We start from the raw sequence: 21946 nt of genomic DNA, 5'->3' as shown, positions 1-21946 counted from the left end.
GATGCCCTCTTGTGGCTCCAAACAAACACCCCAGGTACAAATTTATTTTGCAGCAAGAGCAATTAATTAGAAGCAATAAAAAGAAAAAAAAATAGTATGAATCTTGTACAGAAATTGAGCCACATTCATAAATAACAGATGGGAACTGGAATATCTAATTTTACAGTACAGTTTATGCCTTTGTTCAGGAAGAAGGATGAGTATGAAGAAAAACAAGCACAGAAAAAAAAAGATAAGGAAGGAAATACAGAAAATGCCTGACAGCAGAATTGGAGAAATACAATTTAAGTGTTTTGCGACACAAAAATTAATATTTTCCCAAGTTATTTCAAAAAATCTGGAATTGCAACCCACGTTATGTGGAAAGCCCCAAAAGCTGAGTAGCAAAGAAAAAATGTGAGCAACTTATCCCTTAAGTGGGTGTCTGCCTGAAACACTGCTGCACTGAGAAAAGCTTACCAGTATAAGTGGCAGTGGCATCAATACCTTTCGAGGTAAATACATTCCATCTGAGACTCACTACAGAGTTCAGTTACTGTGTTGTGAAAGCTGAATCACATTTACCTCTTGCTACCTGAAATGCAACTACAATGGTGCCCCATCTCCACTTATTTTTCTTTCTGAAAATGAAAATGAAGACTAGATATTAAAGTATTCATTACCTGGATAGATGGTACACTGTCCTCCCTCAACTTAGCTTTGAAAGAAGCAATTTATAGTCTTCTGAATTTTTTCTGTAACAAGTAGACTAGAGTGACTTTTTTCTCAATAAATCTTTATAAAAATAGGAATTAGGATTCAGAAATGCCATTAAGCTCATGATCATTTAGAGACAAGGAAGAACATTTTGGCATTATACCAAATAACACATTCTAACAAAACAGATGTTGCAGGTTTACAAGCTATACTTTCTATTAATATTTTAACTTTAAATGAAGTGGTTTAGTCTTAGACTGAGAAGAATAAAGCAATATAAAAAAACCCAAACAAAACCAACCAAGCCAGGAAACCCAAACAAATATACTAGTTTTCAATTAACATTATTCAGTGGCTCTTTCTTTAAAAAACAAACAAACAAAAAACCAAAACCAACACCCCCCCCCCCCCCAATCATTTATATATCTGGTACTCTATTCCCACCACAGAAAACAACTCCCTATTAACTACAGGCTACAAGTAAAATAAGGTATCTACACTTTTGACCCCACCTCACTTGAGCACATCAGCCATGGCATCTCAAGCCACAGGCTCTTTTGGAAGGTGAGGGATGACCTCACTCAGCTTGAGCTAGATCAGTCAGACTCAAGCTGGTTTTAGTACCAGCAGTTCTGTTCCCTACGTACAAGAAGTGCTACTAGCAGCAGCAAGCAACATGGGAAGCATCCAAATACTTCAGAAAACTACGTAACTCGGGCCGATGCCCGAGACAGTTCACCAATTGATGCCTTCCATAGCAGTTATCATTGCTCCCTCACTCTCCTTACTTTCCTTCTCCCTAATTGTTTTCTTCCAAATTAATAAGCATATTGGAAAGCAAACCAACATAATACATTTACCAGGGAGGACTCAAGAGTCTCAACAGGTGGAGCCTGAAGGGATGAGTGGGTGGAAAAAGGCCTGAAGAGCAAGCAAACTTGTCAGCTTGGGGTAGTCCCTCCCCCAGTATCTGTTTCTGGCCTCTGTATTATCTCTGTATTAGTACTGAAAATGCAAGAGTAATCCTAAAGTTTCTGGTCACTGTTCTCAAATCACACAGCAGTTCTTTGTCTGCCACACACAGTACAGATGCTGTATACACTGCAGAAAGGGTCACACACATACACGCACAGACAGGGCAAGTTTCTAGTACAGCCAAAGCTACAATGCATAATTTTCTATTCCCCTTTCTATGCCCCTCCTAAATGAACAGATTTATTTTTTTGAAGAGGAATAGAAGTGAAAGAAGTGTGAGTATCCTTATAGGAATGGATGCATTTAGCAGTGGCATGTATCAGTGCATATGACTAACAATTGACATCCTCTGTTATCATAACCACTGTGAACACCGAGGGTAACCACACAGGTGGTATCTTTATTTCATAAGATTAAAGATACAGTACAAAATGAATCTGTACATCTTTCTATTAACAGAATTTGTTTACACAATTATATTACATTTGACCAGCCTTTATACTGATTTTAAATACAAAATAAATTTACAAAACTCCTACAAGACCCTTTAAAGAACTGTAGCTGGTAAAAACAAAGGGTTCCCCCCAATAGTCCCTATTTGCCATATGCATTCGCAGTAGTTCAAATCAAACTAAATCTTTTTAGTTTAATATTCTCTGAAACAAAAATAGAACTTCAGTTCATTGTTGCCTATCTAAAAAGGAAGCAACTTGCAAAGGTGAGTGTGATCCCCTTTTATAGGCCAAAACTAGCATATAATAGGTGGAAACTAGATTATGCATAGTCTCACAAGTCCTTTCACAATCCATGTTTTAATGTTCTTCTCCAAAAAGAATAACATTTGATATTTTTTTGGTTTGTTTTTTTGTTTTTTTACTTTAATAAGAGCAGCTGACTTACAGAAGATGACTAAGAAGTGAGTAAAACTGTCTCGTAAGAGTCTCAAAGGCCTTATCTTCTATTACATTATCCCATGATGAACAATATAAAGCAAGGGAAATTATTTCAACAGACAGCTCTGGGACAGGTTTCACCAGAGTGATGAACTAGAATCCTGTTTTATCAACACTTCAGCATTTCTTTCAATTAGCAAGAACAGCTAGTATGTCTGATTAATAACTTGAGATGCAGAACAACGTTTTCCCCCATATCTTTCCACAGTTTTCCTACATATAAAACTCCCACCGACAACAGTTACTGCTCTGTAGTTCCATTCTCCATGCAGGGAGAAAAGAGCATGTGTCCGGAAAGGTCACATAGGCAGATTCTGGCCTATGTTACTACAAAGAATACAATTTTTCCATTCAAAGCATGCTGAACATACCCAGAAAGGCTTCTCTTAAATCAAGTTTCTTCTAAAATACTCCTGCATATAAACTGTAAGACAACCTGTGTGCTACCAAAAGGGAATAGTACTTCACTGCAGTAAACTGAGCAACCCAGCTCCTTTAGGAAAAAAGCTGCTTGATAAACTGAGTGCACAAGAAACATATTGCTAGTAAGAGTTAAATATACTTCCCTCAAAATGCAAGTTTCAGAACAGAGTATCAAGGGATTGTCACAAAAACTTAAGTCATGTTGTAGACAACTGATTTAGAAAACTTACTCATTTCTTTAATCCCTGAGTTAACTCATCATTACTTATGGTAAGTATCTTTTTACTACTACGGCTTCATTCAAATGAATGTCATCTGAAAGAGTTAGCGGTAGTAATTTGGTGGAAAGGAAAAAAGCAGGAGAAAGACTTCCTTATTGCTTCTTCAAAAAGCAGTTTTTTAAAGTGAAATAACTTGCTGAACTTCAATCATTTTCTTCTGCTGATTTCTTGGATGTAAAAATGCATCAGGTTCAGTGAAAGTCAGCTGTGAGATGGTCACATAGCAGCAATGCTGAGATTCTCATGCAAATAGGATAGAGCTTTTAGAATTTAGTTCTAATAGATCAAACAACCAAAACATTTTAATAACACAGTAACAAAATTGTTAAATATTCTAAAAGACCAATACCAATGAACCAATGGTATTTAACTGAAAAACATTTTCCATATAATCTTTAATTTATTCATGCCAAGCTAAAAAGAGCTAATAAGTGACAGAGGCAAAAACACTTCAGAGGGAGCGTTCAGAAGTCACAGATACCTTAGAAATGCAGCTGGGGAGTGCTGTACATTTTAGACACTACATTTAAGTTCAATACTGTTCCATCTGCTAATGGTGATTAAGACTGAACAAGACATTCCTCTATCACATGCTGCAACCCTCCAAACTAAAATCAAAGATTTGTCATCACATAACCAGCATAAGCATTTTGAAGTACTGAGAAGTTCTACCTATATTTTAATACTAGTCATACATGATGTTTCAGTTTACAAAAGAGTGGATTGCTTATCTTCTTTCCCAAACTACAGATATATTGTGCAAGGGTCTCCTTACAAATGTACTAAGTATGAAACCATACCAAAATCTCAATGCTAAATAAAGCATATTGATATGTTGCTGCCAATCCACTGGAAAGAGATTTGCATGAAAGGAAGCCCTTAACCCTTTAAATACAACAGCTTTTGTCAGAAAGCAGCTAAAGCCTCCTCATTTGTATTTCATTCAGCTTTAAGACAGTATATTCAGAGAGTTTAATGCTAGTACAGAAACAATTATTTAATAGCCGTTGGTAAATAAGAACAGAAACTTCTGCATTTCTTGCATCTAAGCTATTCCCCCACTGCTTCCCAGCCCTAACCCCTGAAATTATAGTTCAAAGAACATCATTACTAAGCAAGGATTCCTCTTGCAGTCTACAAACATCAGTCCACAGGTCGTATTCTTTACACTCATTCAAAGGCCTTTGCATTGACCTAGTGGTATCAAGAAGCCATAAACCATTAGTCGTCTTTCTCTTTGGATTTTCTTGTTACAAGGGATCCTCAAGATGGCACAGCCAGAGATGTTGTTTTGACTTTCCCATGTATGCCAGGTACAAAACAAGTTGGCAACAGCCAGCGCACTGCTGTAATCTAACATACAATTTTTATCAGTCAGCCAAACTTTGGAGTAGCATCACTGGCATAAGCCCATGCCCTTTTGCAGAGAGTATGCATCTTTGGGGCCCTTTTTTGTAGATGAATTAAAGAGATGAATGCATAAGATACCACACACATTTCCTTCTTGCAGTGCAGATCACTTACAGGATTGCTGAAAATTAAATACAGAATTTCCACCTCTAAAACAAAAAAAAAAAACCCCAAAACCAAAAAGGTAAGCTAACTCACTGAGATTTCTGGCTCTGTCTTCAGTGTCCACAACAATACTGGTGCTTTCTGCAGCTAGACTCAGCCTCTTTGTAAGAGCAAGTTTAAACAATTTAGGAACACTACCAATTTGTTTTTATGTCATGAAGTATTGCAAAGCACACAGGCTCCAAAAAAGTTTTAGAAGGATGTGAGATCTGGGCACTGCATGGATAGTTTTAAAGTGATGAGCTTTACAGACCCAATCTGCCTTCCTGGGCTACATACTGTCTGCTGAGAACTGTCTAGTCTAAGGGGAATAGAGGAAAATACTCAAAACAAAAAAGCACAAATGGAGAGTGGCATGTTTGCTGGCTTAGTTTTACGGAGTTTATAAATAATCCATGTTAAACCATCCAAGACAGCATAAAAGACCAAAGTGTAAGAAATACTAAGAAATAACAAAATAAGGATTGTAGAAATACTTGGGATGCAGATCAGAATATAAGTTCACACAGCTCTAGTCTTTTTAGAGTTTGAATATAGTTCAGCTTCCTGGATTTAAATTAGACATAAAATTATTATTATTATTACTTTTATATAGGGCAGCTGCTATCAAGCAGGCAAAAACCTTCCAATGCTAGCCTTCTGCTCTCTCTAGGAGATGAAAAGGACTCTGAATAAAGAGGAACTAGATACAGCAGGCAACATTTTTGTAGTAGCACTCTTGTGTTTCCATGAAAAAAGCCATAGTGTTATTCCATTGGCACTGAAATAACATTCAAATCAGTTTCAAAAGAATTTTCTTATCCCTGAAAAAAAGGCATCATTCTAAGCAGCTTTCAGACTTTTTTTTTTTTTAAACCTCTTTGCGCCTCTTTTGGGGGAGGGACTGTTGATCCAAAGTCCTAAATCACAATGAAAATTGTTCCTTTAGGAAAAATCCAGTTCTTTCACTGAGGCTCTTGTTGCTATTGCGGTGGTTGGTGCTCTGGTGGTGGTTCTTGTTGAGGCACAGCTGGCCGCAGTCCTGCTGGTCTGGGAATTGCCTGATGTTGCCTTTGTCTGTAAGCTATAATTGTTCCCAGAAGCAAGGCGATGATGGTCATAAGGTAAAGGTCCCACTCAGGCCCCAACAGCTGGTCCATATCAATATGTGAGAATATCTCCCTTATCTAAGAAACAAGAAGTCCACATCATCATGTCAAAGAGCAAGAATAGGAAATTACTTTGATTTTAAATTTGACTTGTAACATTCTTCATGTACAAGTACCAGTTTTAAAACTTCAGTAGCTCTTTTCCTCTCTGAAAAAATAGTATCACATCAGTAACATCCTTCATCTCCAGAAACTAAATGCCAGTAAGACTAAGAGCCATGCTGTATAGGATGAGCTATTCTATTTTCTGTTCTAGAGATGAAGGTTCTTGACTCATAGCTTTGTGGCTTTCACACACAGAGCATTAAAATACACGATTTAAATCAGATTGAGGTATGTAACTGTACTAGTTCTCTTAAAGAAAGAGGAGCAACTACCACATACACAGAGGCAGTGAAATGATCAGTCCAGCCAAATTGGAAGCCATCAGCAGACTATCATGAATGACAGAACATTAAGCCCCAGGATGCTTATGTGGTACAATGCTGAGATTTGTGCAGATGAGGTACAGGGAACTTAGTGACTTCCTGTTCGTTTTGATTGAACCACCTTTTTATCAGACTTCCATGTGCATAAGCTTAGCCAACACACACTCTATGCTTTGCTACTGTAGCTGATGGTACTACAGAGCCACTGTCAATTTAAGTCTGCATCAGCAGACTTAAAAGTTGGAATATCAATGTTCTGCATACTAGCTTCTGGAAGTGCTACATGTGTATTTGCTCAATTGATTTAGAGTATTTTGACCATCCATTCCTGAAAGTCCCCAGTCTCAAGACTATTAAATTTTGTCAAATTTAGCTGGATTGTCTGAACTTGCATTTGCTCTAAGTGGTAATAACTTCCATACCATTTGCATTTATTAAGTAAGCCAAACGGCAGTAAGGTATCAAAATACTGAGAAATATTTCAGACACTATAGGAACGTCGTCACCTAAATTTCAGGGAAATATTTTCTTCAGTGCCGTCACTCAGCAGAAACTCTGCACAATAGCTAAACTATCTAATACAAATAATATTTTTTCCCCAGAGAAATCAAACACAACCCAAGTGGAATTGTTACAGCTGAATATAAAATAGCATAAGAATTAGGCCTACAAAAGTGTTTCTTTTCTCCTTAACAGTGATTATGTCATTGTAACCATCTGCTTAACTTTGATAGCAGATAGTCATGGATAAGAACAAAAAGGTTATGGAAATTCTCTTCAAGGGAAGAGCTGCACAGAAGAGCACTGGCTGTGCACATTTCAGTTTTACACAATTGCACAAATAAGAAATAGGAATCACAGCTTCAGTAACTTCCTTAATATGCAACAACACAAACCACATCTATCCTAAGTTTTCAAAAGGGTCAAGCAAGACTTCTACTTAACTAAAATTACAACTTAAGCTTCTCTTAAAAATGGAAAACACATTTGTTGTTGTTTTTTCCTTTTAATTCTGCATTACTTACATTGATTTCTCGTACATACTGCAAGGAATAAATCACTCCAAGCTTGCAAAGTGCTAGGAAGACTGGAACCTGAGCATCTGGGCTTGCTTCAGCTGCCATGTCATAGAATCGTTTTGCAAGATGAATATCCTGAAATTAAGAAAATACAAAGCTCCATTTTGAAGAACTTGAAGAATTAACCATAAAATGTAAAGCTTTTTCTGTAAGCTGTTGTATACTGTCTTTTGAATACAAGGTTTTTGGTCAAATTAAACAAAAACCATTCAGTAAAGCTTCCCCTTTTTTCTGAGGGATGTTCACCTTTGAATAGACAAGTAAAGGAAAGCTTGGATCTGAGGATGAAGCTATTGTAACTGATGGTAGAATTGAAGCTCACAAAGAGATTAGTATTAACGTATTCAACCCATGCACTGTAAACTAAGGCACGTATTTAGGTAACTCTAGTATTCCCTTAACATGTCCAACACCACACCAAACACGAAAGACTAAGAAAACACAAGTCACAGAGGAGTACACAGCAGCAACTCCTCCCAGTTATACTACAGTATGCCTACTGCATAGTGCAGCTTCTAACCATTTCTGCACATATTCCCAAATTAGATTCTACTCCTTATCCAAAACAGACATAACTTGCATTAGTGAGGGCAGCCTGGCAAAAGCATGAGCACAGTCAGCAACTTTAGGAAGAGCTTAAATGAGCTTTTTCTGCTGTAGTTGGAACAAGAAGGCAACTGTAGCAAGAACAGAGAATAGGTGTACCTGAATACTTTAACTTTCCTTGTTTGTTTGAGGTTTTTTTTGGCTCTGCTTCAGATACATACTGTGCAATGTTAGGATACATAGATACAAACTGCCTATGTTCGCTCAGTGATGTGAAGGACAGGCCTGCGTAAGACTTAACCTCTGGAAGTGTTCCAAGCTGGACACTTAAGAGAAATCTCCAGGTCTTCATGCCACATGTTCATTTTATAATTTTATCCTGATTGTGAAATACCATAAAGATTTTCTGCTCATTGATACAGCAAAGCTTAGTTCCATAACACATGTCGAAATAACGACATGAAAATCAACACATTATGTGAATGAGATATACTATCTCACATTTTAGTTCAATAGAACAACTCTGAATACTCCTTGAGCCTGGGAAATCTGTCTTTTGTATAACTATTTAAAAGAGTTTCCTTACCTCCTTTGTACTGTGCTAGTATCAGTGTAGAAGCAGAACCTAAATCATGGTTTATTTTCATTTCTAATTAGCAAGCACGTCATTCTGCTTATGCATTCTCCATTCTCACTTGACAGACAAGTGAGAACTGTACGAGTCTGAGCTTTAACACAAAAATACCACTGAAATACCATGCCAAATCTTAAGAGAAGACCATGAGAAAATTAATTTGTTCTTATTTTGAGCAGTATATGGAAACAGTCTTCATTCTGGCATGCAGTCTCAGGAATTGGATAACATTAAAGCTATGAAAAGTGTGTAACAGTGTACACATGTGAGATTTCTGAAGGGGATTAATATTTGGCCTTGACCTGGTATGAGTCTGAAAACCATCTATGTACAGGAAGTATAGCATAGAATCCTATATGTAAGAAAGACTATTTATTCAATAAGAGAGAATAAGCCAAAAGCTGTTTGGAAAAAAAACCCCAAAACAAAACGGTAAGAAATACTGTATTTATTCAGCATTATCCAGAACAAACAGCAACCTGAACTGAAGTTGTGCAGGCCATCTTATTGCATCATTCTCCCTAACTTTGGAGTGCTCACAATCTTAATGACGTAGACATAGGTGGGGAGACAGTAAGAGTACACATCCCTTTCTTCAACAGACTAAATCCCCAATTCGTTAGATACTATAGCGCTAAAATCTTTATACGTCCCTTCCACAGGCCTCTAATGAAAGAGCAGACTTCAGTGGTAGACATCCCCTGCTACATCAGGAGGAGTGATTTTAACTGTCAGTCACTTTCAGAGGTGCTCAAAATTCAGCAGTTTCCATTCTGGGAAAGGAAAGCCAAATATTCTTTTGCTTCATTCAAAACTCAGTCTTAGCTGTTTTCAGAACAGCTTAGCCCAGCACCATTTTAGTCTTATCTAGTCAGTCCTAAATCTCCATCCTCTCATCTTAACAGTTGTAAAGTTTTAGGACACAGCAAGCAAAGACATTACATATCCAGAATTCCTAAGACTGGTTTTATACACAGAATTTCCTTGCTTAGACAGTCTCAATGCTTCTTTCCCATATCTATATTAACTGTCTGGATTTCCCTTGCAGTTCAACTCTTCCTTCCATAGTGGATCTGTATGAGAGGAAGGTATTATTCATCTGCATAAAGCAAGGCTGCATATGCTTATCGTGAGCCCGTGTCCTCATTTCAGCTATCTACATGTAACCATCTCTGCTTCCAGTTGGAGAAAACTCTGTGCAAATGATAGAATTAGGACTCATTTTTCTTCAATTCTTAGCAGTTATGCTGAATGTGATGTAATAACATTTTCAAAGTTTTTATTACTTGCTCTAAATTGGGTTGTTTTCAAGGCAGAAACAAAAGAAATAAAAAAAGTCCATGTCTGAAAGATTTTTTTTTTTTTTTATAAAGAAAACCTCCCAACTTTAGCACTGTTGCTTTTAGCTGCAGGCTTATTTTCAGAAGTTAACTAGTTCTGACGACTCAGTTAAAAAGAGAAAACAGTCGTAAAATAAAATTTGAATATAACCTTTAGAAATAATGCTGTTTGTGTACCATATTGTCACTTCTACAGCTAGGGCAGTAAGCAGTTTTCAAATGTTGATTGCTTGCTGCTGCCAAAGTAACAATATTGACCTAAGACTTGTCCTTCACTGTTGTGACCTTTTGCCAGGAATTTAGGGCAAAAGAAGCAAAAATTGGTCTTTTAACAGACCAACAGAATAACTAAAAGGTGCATACCTAAACAAAAACCAAGTGTTGAAGCTCACTGAAAATAAGGAAAATGAAACTATTTCTTACAGTTTCAGGTAACCCAGAAGGTATTACTAAATTCATACATTAATTGCATGAATTAATCATACATTAAGGTAAGGTAGGCTGCTCAAAATTAGTATGCAATTACTAATTACATTATTTTGACACATACAAGAACATGTTGCTCTGGATTCTGTAAGTTTTAGTTAGCTCATGGACAGCAATACACCATAGGCTTCCTAAGAGAACCAGATATACTGCCTTCTTTTAGGCAAGGTAGACTGTAAAGCAAATTGTGGCCTAGCCTAATTTGAAAAGCCACAGCTACTAATCACATTGTTGGTGCTTATTGTTTGTTACTTGAAGATGCACAGAACTTGTTTTCAAAATGTCATGATATAGAAAACAAATTAAGCAGTGCTTCAGAGGATGAGAACAATCTTGTGCTAAGATACTCTGAACCTGGAATTGATTTGCATTCATTGCATTACCCTGCAAAGTCTTGAAAGCATTACTCAAGCATATGCCACTCTTTTTGCCAATCTTCACAATTTTGGTCAAATAGTTTTTTTCCCTGCCTATGCCTCATTTCTTCACATAGTTAAGTGTGAAGTGGATATACTTACCCATTTGCTATTGGAGAATGTTTTGGGAGACATGCTAATTCCTGCTAAGTGGTTATATAGTTCCCAAAGCCCAGTAGCGGTTATGGACTTAATCTACTATTAGTGAATGCACTGTAATGAAGCTGACTATGAGCCTACAGCTTACTCACCTGCTTGATGCCCAATCCCTTCTCATGCATGTAGCCCAGATTAAACATTGCTTGGGCACTGTGCTGTTGCTCTGATGCCAGTCGATAGTGAATAAATGCAGTTTCATAGTCAACATCAGTCCCAAAACCATAAAAATGGTAATCTCCAAGTTTAATTCTTGCAACAGTATATCCTATAAATCAAGAAACAACAACAACAAAATAGCTAGGCAAAGAAAGCCTTTTAGTTTCCTATGAAGATGCAATAAGGGCTTTAGTATTACTTTCCACAGTTTGCACAAACTGTTTCCATTTTTCCCTCTCACATAAACAGCTTTTTGTTTGTTTTTTGGTTTGGTTTTTAAATTGTGCTTAGCCAACCAAAATGCAACTGATTTCTATTTTTGGGAAAGTCCTTTTCCCAGTAATTCTACCAACATTTTTATTGCTATTTAGTGGCATCAGTTGAAAAGCTGTATCATGTTGTTCATACTCACTTATTACAGAAAAAGTTTTGTTCTATGGTCATTAAGGGCTTCACCTTTTTTAAAACAGAGACGCTGAAAACTTGAAAAATAAAGTCTCTCATCATCATTTGATAACTGAATACTTAGCCATTACATCCTCTCAATTTCTAACTTCCTACTAAAAGCCAAGTAGGTCTGAAGCTTTTCAGACAAAATTCTTGGGCTCCATTTGTATGATACACCTGCTCTTAAGTGAAAACCTAGTAGACAGACATTAATGTAGATGCACCCATATGAAAGTTAGAGACCTCACTCTGAGATATGTAATGATTAAGTTTAGTACTGCTTGTTTTAGGACAGGATCATAAGCACCAGAGTTTAAACTTGGATTGGTTGGACATCAAGACTGCATTCTTCATCACTGAGCTTTGCTTGCTTTGAGTAAGAAATGCAGTTTCCTATAAACTATGACAAGTACCAAAATCCTAAAGGGTGCTTTATGCCTATTTTTCCAAGTGGATTTATTTTTAGAAAAGTCAGTGTAAACATTCCTAATGCTGTTTAACACTGCTCTATAATTCCATATGGAATGGCAAAAGAAACACACTGTACATTTGTGTTTTAGTCCTTTTAATCTTCAGGATCTCAGAATGGCTCAGAACTGCAAGCGTATTGTAATGACATTATAGCTAACAGTGGAACAAAGAACAGCAACTATCCTATGTGGAATATAACTAATGTTGAACTGAAGGATGTAAGCCTTCCCTCCTTCCCCGTTTCATAACACACATGAAAACAAACATTAATGGCTCTACTAAAAATAAACTGGAATTGTGAGGTATGGACATACCTTGAGAAGCTGCTCTATTCCAGTGAAGCAAAGCTCGAGGATAGGTTTCATTTTCTCCTACTATGCTAGCTTCTTCTAGAGAAGAAAGTAATTCAGTTATATAGGAGCATGGTATATGCACACAAGACCACAAAAAAATCCAAGGCTTATATTCATTCTGCTGAAATGAATTAAAAATTTGATGTAATCTGTGCTATAGCACAAACAAGATTCAACCCATCTGAAACTTATAAAAATCCCTTTCATTTATATGGTCTTTCCATGTACCTACCCATAAAGGCTAAGAACAAACTGTATCATTTCACCCTGAAATAGCGCTTACCAAGTGCCTCTCCCATTCCTGCTCTAGGACATTCTGAAGCATACTTGAGGAATGCCAGAAGATGCAAGTCTTAAAAGCACACAATTGAGGCTCTGACAAAGATGCAATCAAATACAAGGCTAAAGTATAAGATATTTTAGTTTGACCATCTAAGAAACAAGACTAGTCAAGTAAAATGAAGGCTTAAACTACTTAGCCAGCCAGAGACTGCATATTTTACGCAGCAGTGCTACAGCTGCTTCAGAACAGAAGGTATTTGACTTGTCCACGTCATGAATTGAGGGTTGCTGAAGTATCAGAGTTCAGACAGTTCAAAGGATTTATAACTTTTCATTTCTAGTGTTAAATATGGTTTCAGCTATACTATCTCACAGTTGACATACAGATTTTCTGTATAAAATGTATAAATTAATTTTAAATTCATCTCCAGTTGAGATGCAGATATATCTGAGTAATGACAATCAGAATTTTAAGCCAGGGAGAGATACTATTTCTTTGCAACTCCCAGCCAAGACTGTCATTGCTGTAGCTTATCTAAAGATGAGTCGCTAAGGCACCTTTGAAAAATATTAACTGGAAATTAAGATGTTAGATTATCGTATCAGCCACCAATAGCCGATTTTTATATTAAGATACAAAGCCCTAAAGCTGGTAATGAGACCCCCAGATTTCTGGATTTGAGATCCAGAAAGTCTAAAACACTGGGGTTTGTAGTCTCTAGAAAGATTTGCCACTTGTACTTCCATTGTTTCCTTATGACCTCAAACTCTATGAAATCCAAATTCTACCCACCTAGTTGCAGTAAGAGACCCGGGACAAGTTTTTTCAAACCTAACAGAACCAACTGTCTAGCTCCTCATCCCTGCTTCAAAAGTTGTATGAGTAAAGTTACAAAAATAATATGGGGAAAGAAAGAGTGCTGAGAAAAGACATTACAAGATAAAGAACAAAGAAAACTGAAGCTTGTATGCATAGTAAAGGCCAAAGGTAAAACTAATGCAATTCCTACTTTATAGATTTAAAAATAAAATGTTAAGGCTGTGTTTAGGAAATCCAGGGAAGAGAATTTTCAGCACTGTGCAAGTTTCTAAAGCATTCTTTCCCTATCACATTTTTAAATCCCCTAAGTCCAAATTTAAGTGTATTCTAACTTTTAGGCCAGAAAGCTATCCCTAGAGATAAAAATTAAAACCGCCTGCTTTCTAGTCTGAAGAGCAGAAAGAGGACAAGAGTCTCACTGAATTTCTAACTGAACAAGAGCTATGTAATTACATCTTCAAGCACTCCAGCATTCTACTAATTCAGGTCCTTACTCTGATCAAGTATGAAAGCAGCATTGCTTTGTGCAACTTCGTAGCCTTGTTCTGCCAGAAGAAGATATTGAACCACAGCAGAATTTGAATCACCATCTTTATAGCTGTTGTATGCAGTCATCAGTCTTTCAGACCAACGCCCCCGTTCACATACATTCTTAAACAGCTGCAGAGGCAAAAAAAGGCAGAGAAGACTGGTTGTCAGGAACTTCAGAAATTTAGGTTTTGCAAGAGGTAAACCTTTAACATTCAAATACCTGTTCAAAACATTTACATTTCACAGGAGAAACTTGATAGACAAACTCACTGCTTAAGATAGGCTTACTTTAAGATACAGGTTACTATGCAAATACATGTCAAGATTCAGATGCTTACTCAGAATTATTCTTAGTATCACCTTTTGTTATGCTTAAACCCATGTCTAAATGAAGAACTCAGTAATTATATAATACTGGTTTGCTGTGTATTACATTCCTTTGATTTTCTTCAAAGTTAATAAAGCAAATATGCACTTGCCATATCAACATAAAAAAATAAAGATTTTTCTCGTGAGATACAAAGGAGTTTGAGAATCTATCACTTTTCCTTTTGATAGCCTTGGCTTTCACTGGTGGATTTTAGCTAAGACAAATTTCCTATATAAGCTGACATGGTTATATCCAACCTTTCCCAAGTCAGTATTATTTGACCTTTATAAATGGATGACCTTACCTCAACAGCAGTATGACAGGATCGCATCACTCCAGTGCCAGTAGCATGCATCTGAGCCAGATTATAAAAAGCAAGAATGTGGCCACCCTGGGAGGCCAAGTTAAAATATTTCAAAGCTTGTTTATAGTCTCTCTTGACTCCAATGCCATCTAAAAGAAAGAGTAAGTCATGGCTATTCATTCCTCTTGAAAAGCAGAGTTGTATGAAATACAGTATGTACTTATTCTTTAAAGTTATTAAAGAAAAAAGTTGTGGAAGTGTTAGGAAAAAACAAAAATAAAATATAAATTCAATGCAGTAAGACCACTCTACATGCATTATATATACACACTTCTAATGCCACCTAGTGAACAGTTACTGAAAGGGCAGATGCTTAGACCTGGCAAATCATCATTTTGATGCCACTTACTGTAATACATGGAACCTAGTTGAAGTTGTCCATCAACCCATCCCTGTTCTGCAGCCTTCTGGAAATACTTCAGTGCTAGCTCATAGTTCTGCAGAAAAATTTGGTCAAGTCATTAGAGCCTTGCAATACACCACAATTTAAGTAAAGAAAGAAAATATGTGTGTGCACAGATCTATATTACAGAAAAATTAGTGAGATGTTCTAGCGTGAAAATACTCACCTGGTCAAAATCTGGAAACAAAAAATGAAATAGCCTACAATGATATTAGCATGTCTGAAGTCTATAGCTATCTTAAAGCTGGCATCCACACATAGCATTGCTATGAACAGTTATGCCTAACAGAACAGATGCCCTGTTCTGTTTCTAGAGCAATTATTTAACTTATTTTCTCAACTTTGGGCTAATTCAACTTTTGAATATCTGTTTGCATAGCTAAATATAAAACATTTGACAAGAAACCTTCTTATGGGAAAAGCAACAAGGCAAATGAACTAATTAAAAGTTTCAAAGTGTTCCTCCAAGCTCACAAGAGACACAAAATGGGGACAGTTACGATTTGTTTTATTTCACAAGAAAATTAGAGCCAAGTTCAAAACTCCTGCTAAAAATTCACACTGCTATGCATTTCTAATAGCTTCAGCCACATTTTCAAACTTATTAGAGGGAACTCAGCATGTTTCATAGCTGCTAACTCCATAGTGAAATTTTTTTTTATGTTACAGATTTCCTCATGGAGTTTTCAGTGCAACAGAAATCTTCACAATTAAGTCTTCTACAGTACTTTCCTCCAGAGAAAAAGTCTGTTGACAACAAGAAGTTACACTATCACCTATGATTAGAAAGACGACTGTCAAAAGCTTACCACTGGAACACCTCTTCCGTAGAGATAAGCCATTCCTAATCCACTCTGTCCAACTGGATTACCCTGAAAACACAGGAAAACACTTCTGCAAAGAAAGGCAAAACCTACAGCTACATCTTTCAGATTTGGTTTAACATCACTAGAACAAGTAGTGCTTAAGATAGATTTGTTTTCTAACTTTGCTCCTAGTAAGTAATAGTTATTTAGGGTGAAAAAAGCATCTCTGGTAACTTTATTCAGTAACTACAAAGGTGATTTAACAGGAAAAAGAAAAGCTTTCAACACTAGTTATGAAAGTCTACTGTGCACTTTCAAAATGTTGTACAAGATGTAGGACACCCATAGAAAGGTGGGGCATTCATAACTTACTTATCTTTAGCTTTTCCAAGTTTGAGATGTTGTGGATGCTGCAGAAGCTCCCAAAACAACTACAGGAACCCTGACAATCTGCCTTAATTTAAGGGCAGATTGGTGGCTGTCCTGTGGGCTGCATTACCAACCACTGCCCCTGCAAAAGTATGCACTATGGTATTACTTCAATGCCAGGACAGGCAATGGAGCATACTGGAAACCTTCAGTGAATGTAGGAAATTAGCAAATCGAGAGATCCTTACTCTAGGACAGAGGTGTAGAACAGCAATCTAATTATGGAGTACAAGAACCATGAAGACAGTTATCTTATAACAGTCCCTTCAAAACTTCATCTACTGTGTTTCACATGCTAAACATCTTTCCTGGAAGACTACTCATGCTCTAACTGTACAAATGCTACCACAAGGGATAGGTCAAAGACAGACACAAGGGATTAACAGCCAAAAAACCAAACACTCCAAGGGCAAGTATAAAACCAAAACCATTATCTATTCACTGACCACAAAACAGAACCAAAATAACATAGTATCAGTGCACTGTAAATTTCTGTGACAAGACAACTTCAGATTAATGAAAATTAACACTTAACAGAATTGCAGGCTATTTAGGTGGACAGTATTTCATACTGATGCCAGCATTCACGAGTTAGACTCCTTGTGCTGAACACACCTTCATGAAGCACCATGATCAGAACTGGAGGCAGTTTCTGACATCTTAGACAAGCAGGTTTTAATTACTGGCTAATCCGGGACAGAGGTTGGGAGTAGGTGTATGCACATGGAAGTGCACAAAAAGAAGCATTTGCATCATTTCTGAGCTAAACAACTTTTTGGTGCATATGCCGTATTTCTAACTTAGAGGTAATCATACCATATCAGCAGCTTTCTTGAAATACTGAAGAGCTGTTTCATTGCTCTGAGGTACAACATCACTTCCTTCTGAGTACATCTAAAGGAGAAAGGCATTATTGAAGAACAGCTGAAGAAGTCACTTTAGCATGGAGATCATGAAGCATCTTCACTTTGCATTTGAGAGAGCGTCTATTGTACCATTAGACTATTCTGACTATTACATTACTGAATGTTCATTAAAGAACTTGCCCAGAAGCAGAAAACACATCTCTATGCTGTAAAATTCAGATTCAGGGGGTTTAACTTTCTAATGGAGAATTGTCCTGGTTTCAGGTGGGATAGAGTTAATTGTCTTCCTAGTAGCTGGTATTGTGCTATGTTTTTGAGCTAGGTATGAGAAGAATGTTGATAAACACTGATGTTTTCAGTTGTTGTCAAGTAATGTTTAGTCTAAAGTCAGGGATTTTTCAGCTTCTCATGCCCAGCCAGCAAGAAGGCTGGAGGGGCACAAGAAGTTGGGAGGGGACACAGCCAGGGCACCTGACCCAAAGTGGCCAACGGGGTATTCCATACCATGTGACGTCCCATCTAGTATATAAACTGGGGGGAGTGGGGGCAGGGGGATTGCTGCTCGGGGACTAACTGGGTGTCGGTCGGCGGGTGGTGAGCAATTGCATTGTGCATGACTTGTATATTCCAATCCTTTTATTATTACTATTGTCATTTTATTAGTGTTATTATCATTATTAGTTTCTTCTTTTCTGTTCTATTAAACTGTTCTTGTCTCAACCTACGAGTTTGACTTTTTTTTTAACCGATTCTCTCCCCCAACCCACGGGGTGGGGGGGGAAGTGAGTGAGCAGCTGTGTGGTGCTTAGCTGCTGGCTGGTGTTAAACGACAAGAATGAACTGCCTATAAAATTTAAAAGTTTTCATGAAAATACCCTTCATTTTAGAGTTCTACCAGTGTGCAGTGAAGAACACATAATCAGGCAAAAACCTTGCAAGACCAGTGGAAGTCAAACTATATTGGCAGTTAAAATACTTCTTGAAAACAAAGCAAAAACTAGTTAAACCCTGTTCATTTCAGCATTTATTAGATACAAAACACTCCAGCAGTAGAGAAACCAGGAACCTGCAATTTCTCCTGTCAGGTACCTTGACCAGCACATTATGCTACTTTTTTCATGCTCTAAGGACATAACTTTGCATCCTCTACTGCATTAACAGCCTGAAAAAGATGAGCTAGAGCTGCTGCTTATGGCAGCATAAGCTTAGAGGGTACTCAAATGGAGTAATAAGGATTTAGCTCCTCACAGGGCAAAGGTAGTCTGCAACCCAGATCTCAGGCAAGTGACCTAAATACCTTTCTAAGCAGAAACACATTAACATCACCAATACCAGCTTGTCAATCATGTTTTAGATTAAAAAGAGGACTTAAATCTGATAAAACTGATACAATGGCCCACCTTGCAGACAGACTCAGGCTTTGGTTCAGAGTAGATGCAGATCTATTGGCAACTCTGACTCAGATGGCTCAGTTCTCTACACAGAATAAGAATGCAGATGTCTTTCCCCTTTATTTCCTGAACTTAATACTTCCCACTATGCAAAATTTTGAGAAGCTGAGCTTTTCCCAACACACTGTATGGAAGAGCATAGTGACCTACTCTGAGTTTTGAACTCCACCACAGAAAAAGGACATTTAGGTATTTAACTGTTTAATTTTTAAAAAAGTCTAGTTCAAGTACTATTTAGAAAAAAGTTCCTAAAGTGAAGGAACAAGTAGAAAATTTAGACTAGGCGTAACAGACTATGACACTCAAATCTTGCAGGACAATTCAAAACAGCAGCAAAACAGAAGTACCTAGATTCCAGCATTCAAGTTTTAGACTGCCTGATATCAGAAAGTAGGAAATACTTGTTATTTTTCATTGAAAGGCAGTCAATTTGCCTACTTTTGACAGTGTTCATATCTTACCTTTCCTAGAAAGGCCATGGCATGTGAATTGCCAGCATTAGCTGCTTGATTGAAGTACTCAAATGCTCGCTGTAGGGAAGAAAACAAGTATTTTAGCCACCATGACTATGATTTGAGTACCTTTTCTTGCAAATGGAGCAGAGGCGAGTAGGTTGTTTGCCAAGTTACCAGGTTCTTCTGCAGCTAAGAGTTATCAATCCCACCTAATTTATGTAACAGGTTTCCCCGCTTAAAATTGAAATATTGAGCAGCAATCCCTCTCAACAATGTATTCCAAAATGCAGAGGGGAGAAAAAAGCTTCGTTATATTCATTCTGACCACTTGATATCATCTCTGAACCCTTCTAGAGCGGTCATTTTAAGGTATTTTAAATGTGATGACCATTAAAAAATTTCTAGTTCGTAGCTGAGTCTGAAATAACCCTCAGGACTGCATATCCTCAGCTCTCCAATTTTTCAAAACATACTTTAAGAAAAGGTTAGTTATTTTAACTTCTATAAGCAGTAGCTAGGTTGGCATACACCAGCAGAAGTTTTATCTTCTATGCACGCTTAATATCCTTAGTATTGAAACTTCCACTGTTTTGTCTACAGAAGCAAAATAATCTTGCAAGCCACAAACTACTAGCCTATCATCGCTAATGCACGCGCAGTGCATCATGAAGATTCTACTACACGTACAAAAGCTCAGCCAGTTTCAAGTACTACTTGATGAAAACCTGTTCCTTGGTTTTGACTTCCTCATTTCCAAGATGATTTGTCTTAAACTAATTGTGTAAGAAAATCAGCTCCATGTACTAGTCACATAAAGATTAAGTTTTATTGAACAGGACTACTGAAGTCATTAAATACCTTATGGTGGTACTTAAACACTTTTGCTTCGCTGTGGTCTCAGCTATACTTTCTCTGCCTCCACCAAGTATAATATGCATCAGAGACATACAGAAAGGTTACCTGATGATTTTGCTCTACTCCTCTTCCTCCATGCAAGTGCAACTGTCCAAGGCCAACCTAAAAATAAATTTTACATTGCAAATAAGTCACTCTTCCTTAGGGACTTTCTTTTTCTAGTAATATAGATACCTGCAGGCTAATTACATGCACAAAGACAGACCATATCAGAATTAAAGATGCCACAAAGTCTGAAGGCACAGATTTGCTTCAATAACTACAGTACAGTCCTATTTTTTCATATTAGTCTAAGTGGAAATTTATCCTAGATAAAAGTCATGTGATGTCCTAGCTACAAAGTAGTAATTGGTCATTTGAATTCTGCCTACCTAATTTCTGAGTCACATATGACGAAGTTGAATTGTGACAATTTGCCTTTATTAGTGTCCTCCCCTGCTGCATTGTGTGTGGAACAGGTCCAACCTGCAGCATGCAGAAGTCATGCAAGAGCAATGAGAAACTGAGGACCCCCATCAGGGTCAGTTCTTTTGATCAAGGCTTTCTCCACAACATCTAAAGCTATCCTTAAACTATTCTGGATGGTTTCTAGTGCAAACCAAGATCCTCTTTCCTAAGATACTAAAGTTGTAATGTTTTGGACTTATTTTCCACAAAATTTTACATTTTCTGTCCAAGTTCTACCTTAAACATGCTAAAATAAAAGCCTCTTCTCATAAAAACTAATCAGGAAATAGCAACCAGGTTGATTTAGGAGGAAGAGAAAACTAAAGCTCCAACATCTTTCCCCATTTCATAAAGCTGTGCATGTAATTCTTGAAAACCTCTGCATGCCATCAGGTGAACTTAATCTTACCTGTGCTTGTACATCTCCTTTCTCTGCTAAAAACTGATAATACTGAATCAAGTCTTCTTCTAGCATCCCACTTGCCATTCCTGGATTTTCTACTTCATCTGCTAAGCGAATTCGCTGAACCACTGTGCCACCAGTTAAAGAAATGTCACTAGCAACTGGAAAACAGATAAGACAAATTTTCAGACAGTTTTGTTCAATACAAATATTACATGGCAACTTAGTAAAAACAGATCTGTACAGAGCTTCAAACTGTTACTCAGAGAGAATGAATTACTTTGACAGTCTCTAAGAATTAAAGACATTTCAATAGAGATAAAAATAGCATATCATGATTCAGAGCAACACAGATAACTTGTTTAATAGCAGGAATTCTCTATTTTTGTACTATTAGTGTTGATAGTACATCTAGTATTTTCTAGGTGAATGATATAGAAATACATAGAAAGCCAAGAATGTTAGCCTAGCAAAAAGTTTTTACCGTGATTAGCTACAAGTCGGTAGTGAGTGAGAGCAGATTCACAACTTTGAAGGACTCCTATCCCAGCCCAGTACCGGTAACCCTAGAAAGCAAAATATAAAAATATGGGACTATTGGTTATTTGACAACATATTTCTTGCGAGGTTACAAACTTTTTTCACATTACTTGAGCAAGGTTTGATGAGACAATAGGCAAAACAAAGGCCACAAGTCCATTGTGTCTGCATTAGAAAACAACTGACTGATACCATTAAAGCTAAGTGTGGCCAATATACTTCAGATATTACTCAGGAAAAAGCAAATAAGAATGATACTTATGGGTGAAAACCTAAAACCTTTTACTTACACATGTTG

At 37.1% G+C, this 21946-nt stretch overlaps 1 protein-coding gene across 3 annotated transcripts in view; it reads right to left on the bottom strand.

Moving 5' to 3' along the window:
- Positions 1-2051: 2051 nt before the first annotated feature.
- The window catches only part of SEL1L (SEL1L adaptor subunit of ERAD E3 ubiquitin ligase), a 36496-nt gene continuing 16601 nt past the window's right edge, over positions 2052-21946 (bottom strand). Inside the window, exons 9-21 of one of the 3 annotated variants that reach the window (XM_030039760.2) lie at positions 21593-21674; positions 21115-21269; positions 20304-20360; positions 19350-19418; positions 17388-17465; positions 16146-16208; positions 15283-15370; positions 14874-15022; positions 14163-14328; positions 12528-12602; positions 11232-11404; positions 7505-7633; positions 2052-6069 (exon numbers count right to left, since the gene is read on the bottom strand). In XM_030039760.2, coding sequence (XP_029895620.1) covers positions 5866-6069; positions 7505-7633; positions 11232-11404; positions 12528-12602; positions 14163-14328; positions 14874-15022; positions 15283-15370; positions 16146-16208; positions 17388-17465; positions 19350-19418; positions 20304-20360; positions 21115-21269; positions 21593-21674 — 1488 coding nt within the window. In that variant the 3' untranslated portion in view covers positions 2052-5865. Of the gene's footprint in view, positions 6070-7504; positions 7634-11231; positions 11405-11783; positions 11795-12527; positions 12603-14133; positions 14329-14873; positions 15023-15282; positions 15371-16145; positions 16209-17387; positions 17466-19349; positions 19419-20303; positions 20361-21114; positions 21270-21592; positions 21675-21946 lie in introns of those variants that run through there. The other 2 variants (XM_030039768.2, XM_041129570.1) reach the window with 2 other exon arrangements.

The sequence above is a fragment of the Aquila chrysaetos genome, chromosome 2 (assembly GCF_900496995.4).
Source record: "Aquila chrysaetos chrysaetos chromosome 2, bAquChr1.4, whole genome shotgun sequence".
Lineage (NCBI taxonomy): Eukaryota > Metazoa > Chordata > Aves > Accipitriformes > Accipitridae > Aquila > Aquila chrysaetos.
This window is presented reverse-complemented; position numbering and strand designations above follow the sequence as displayed.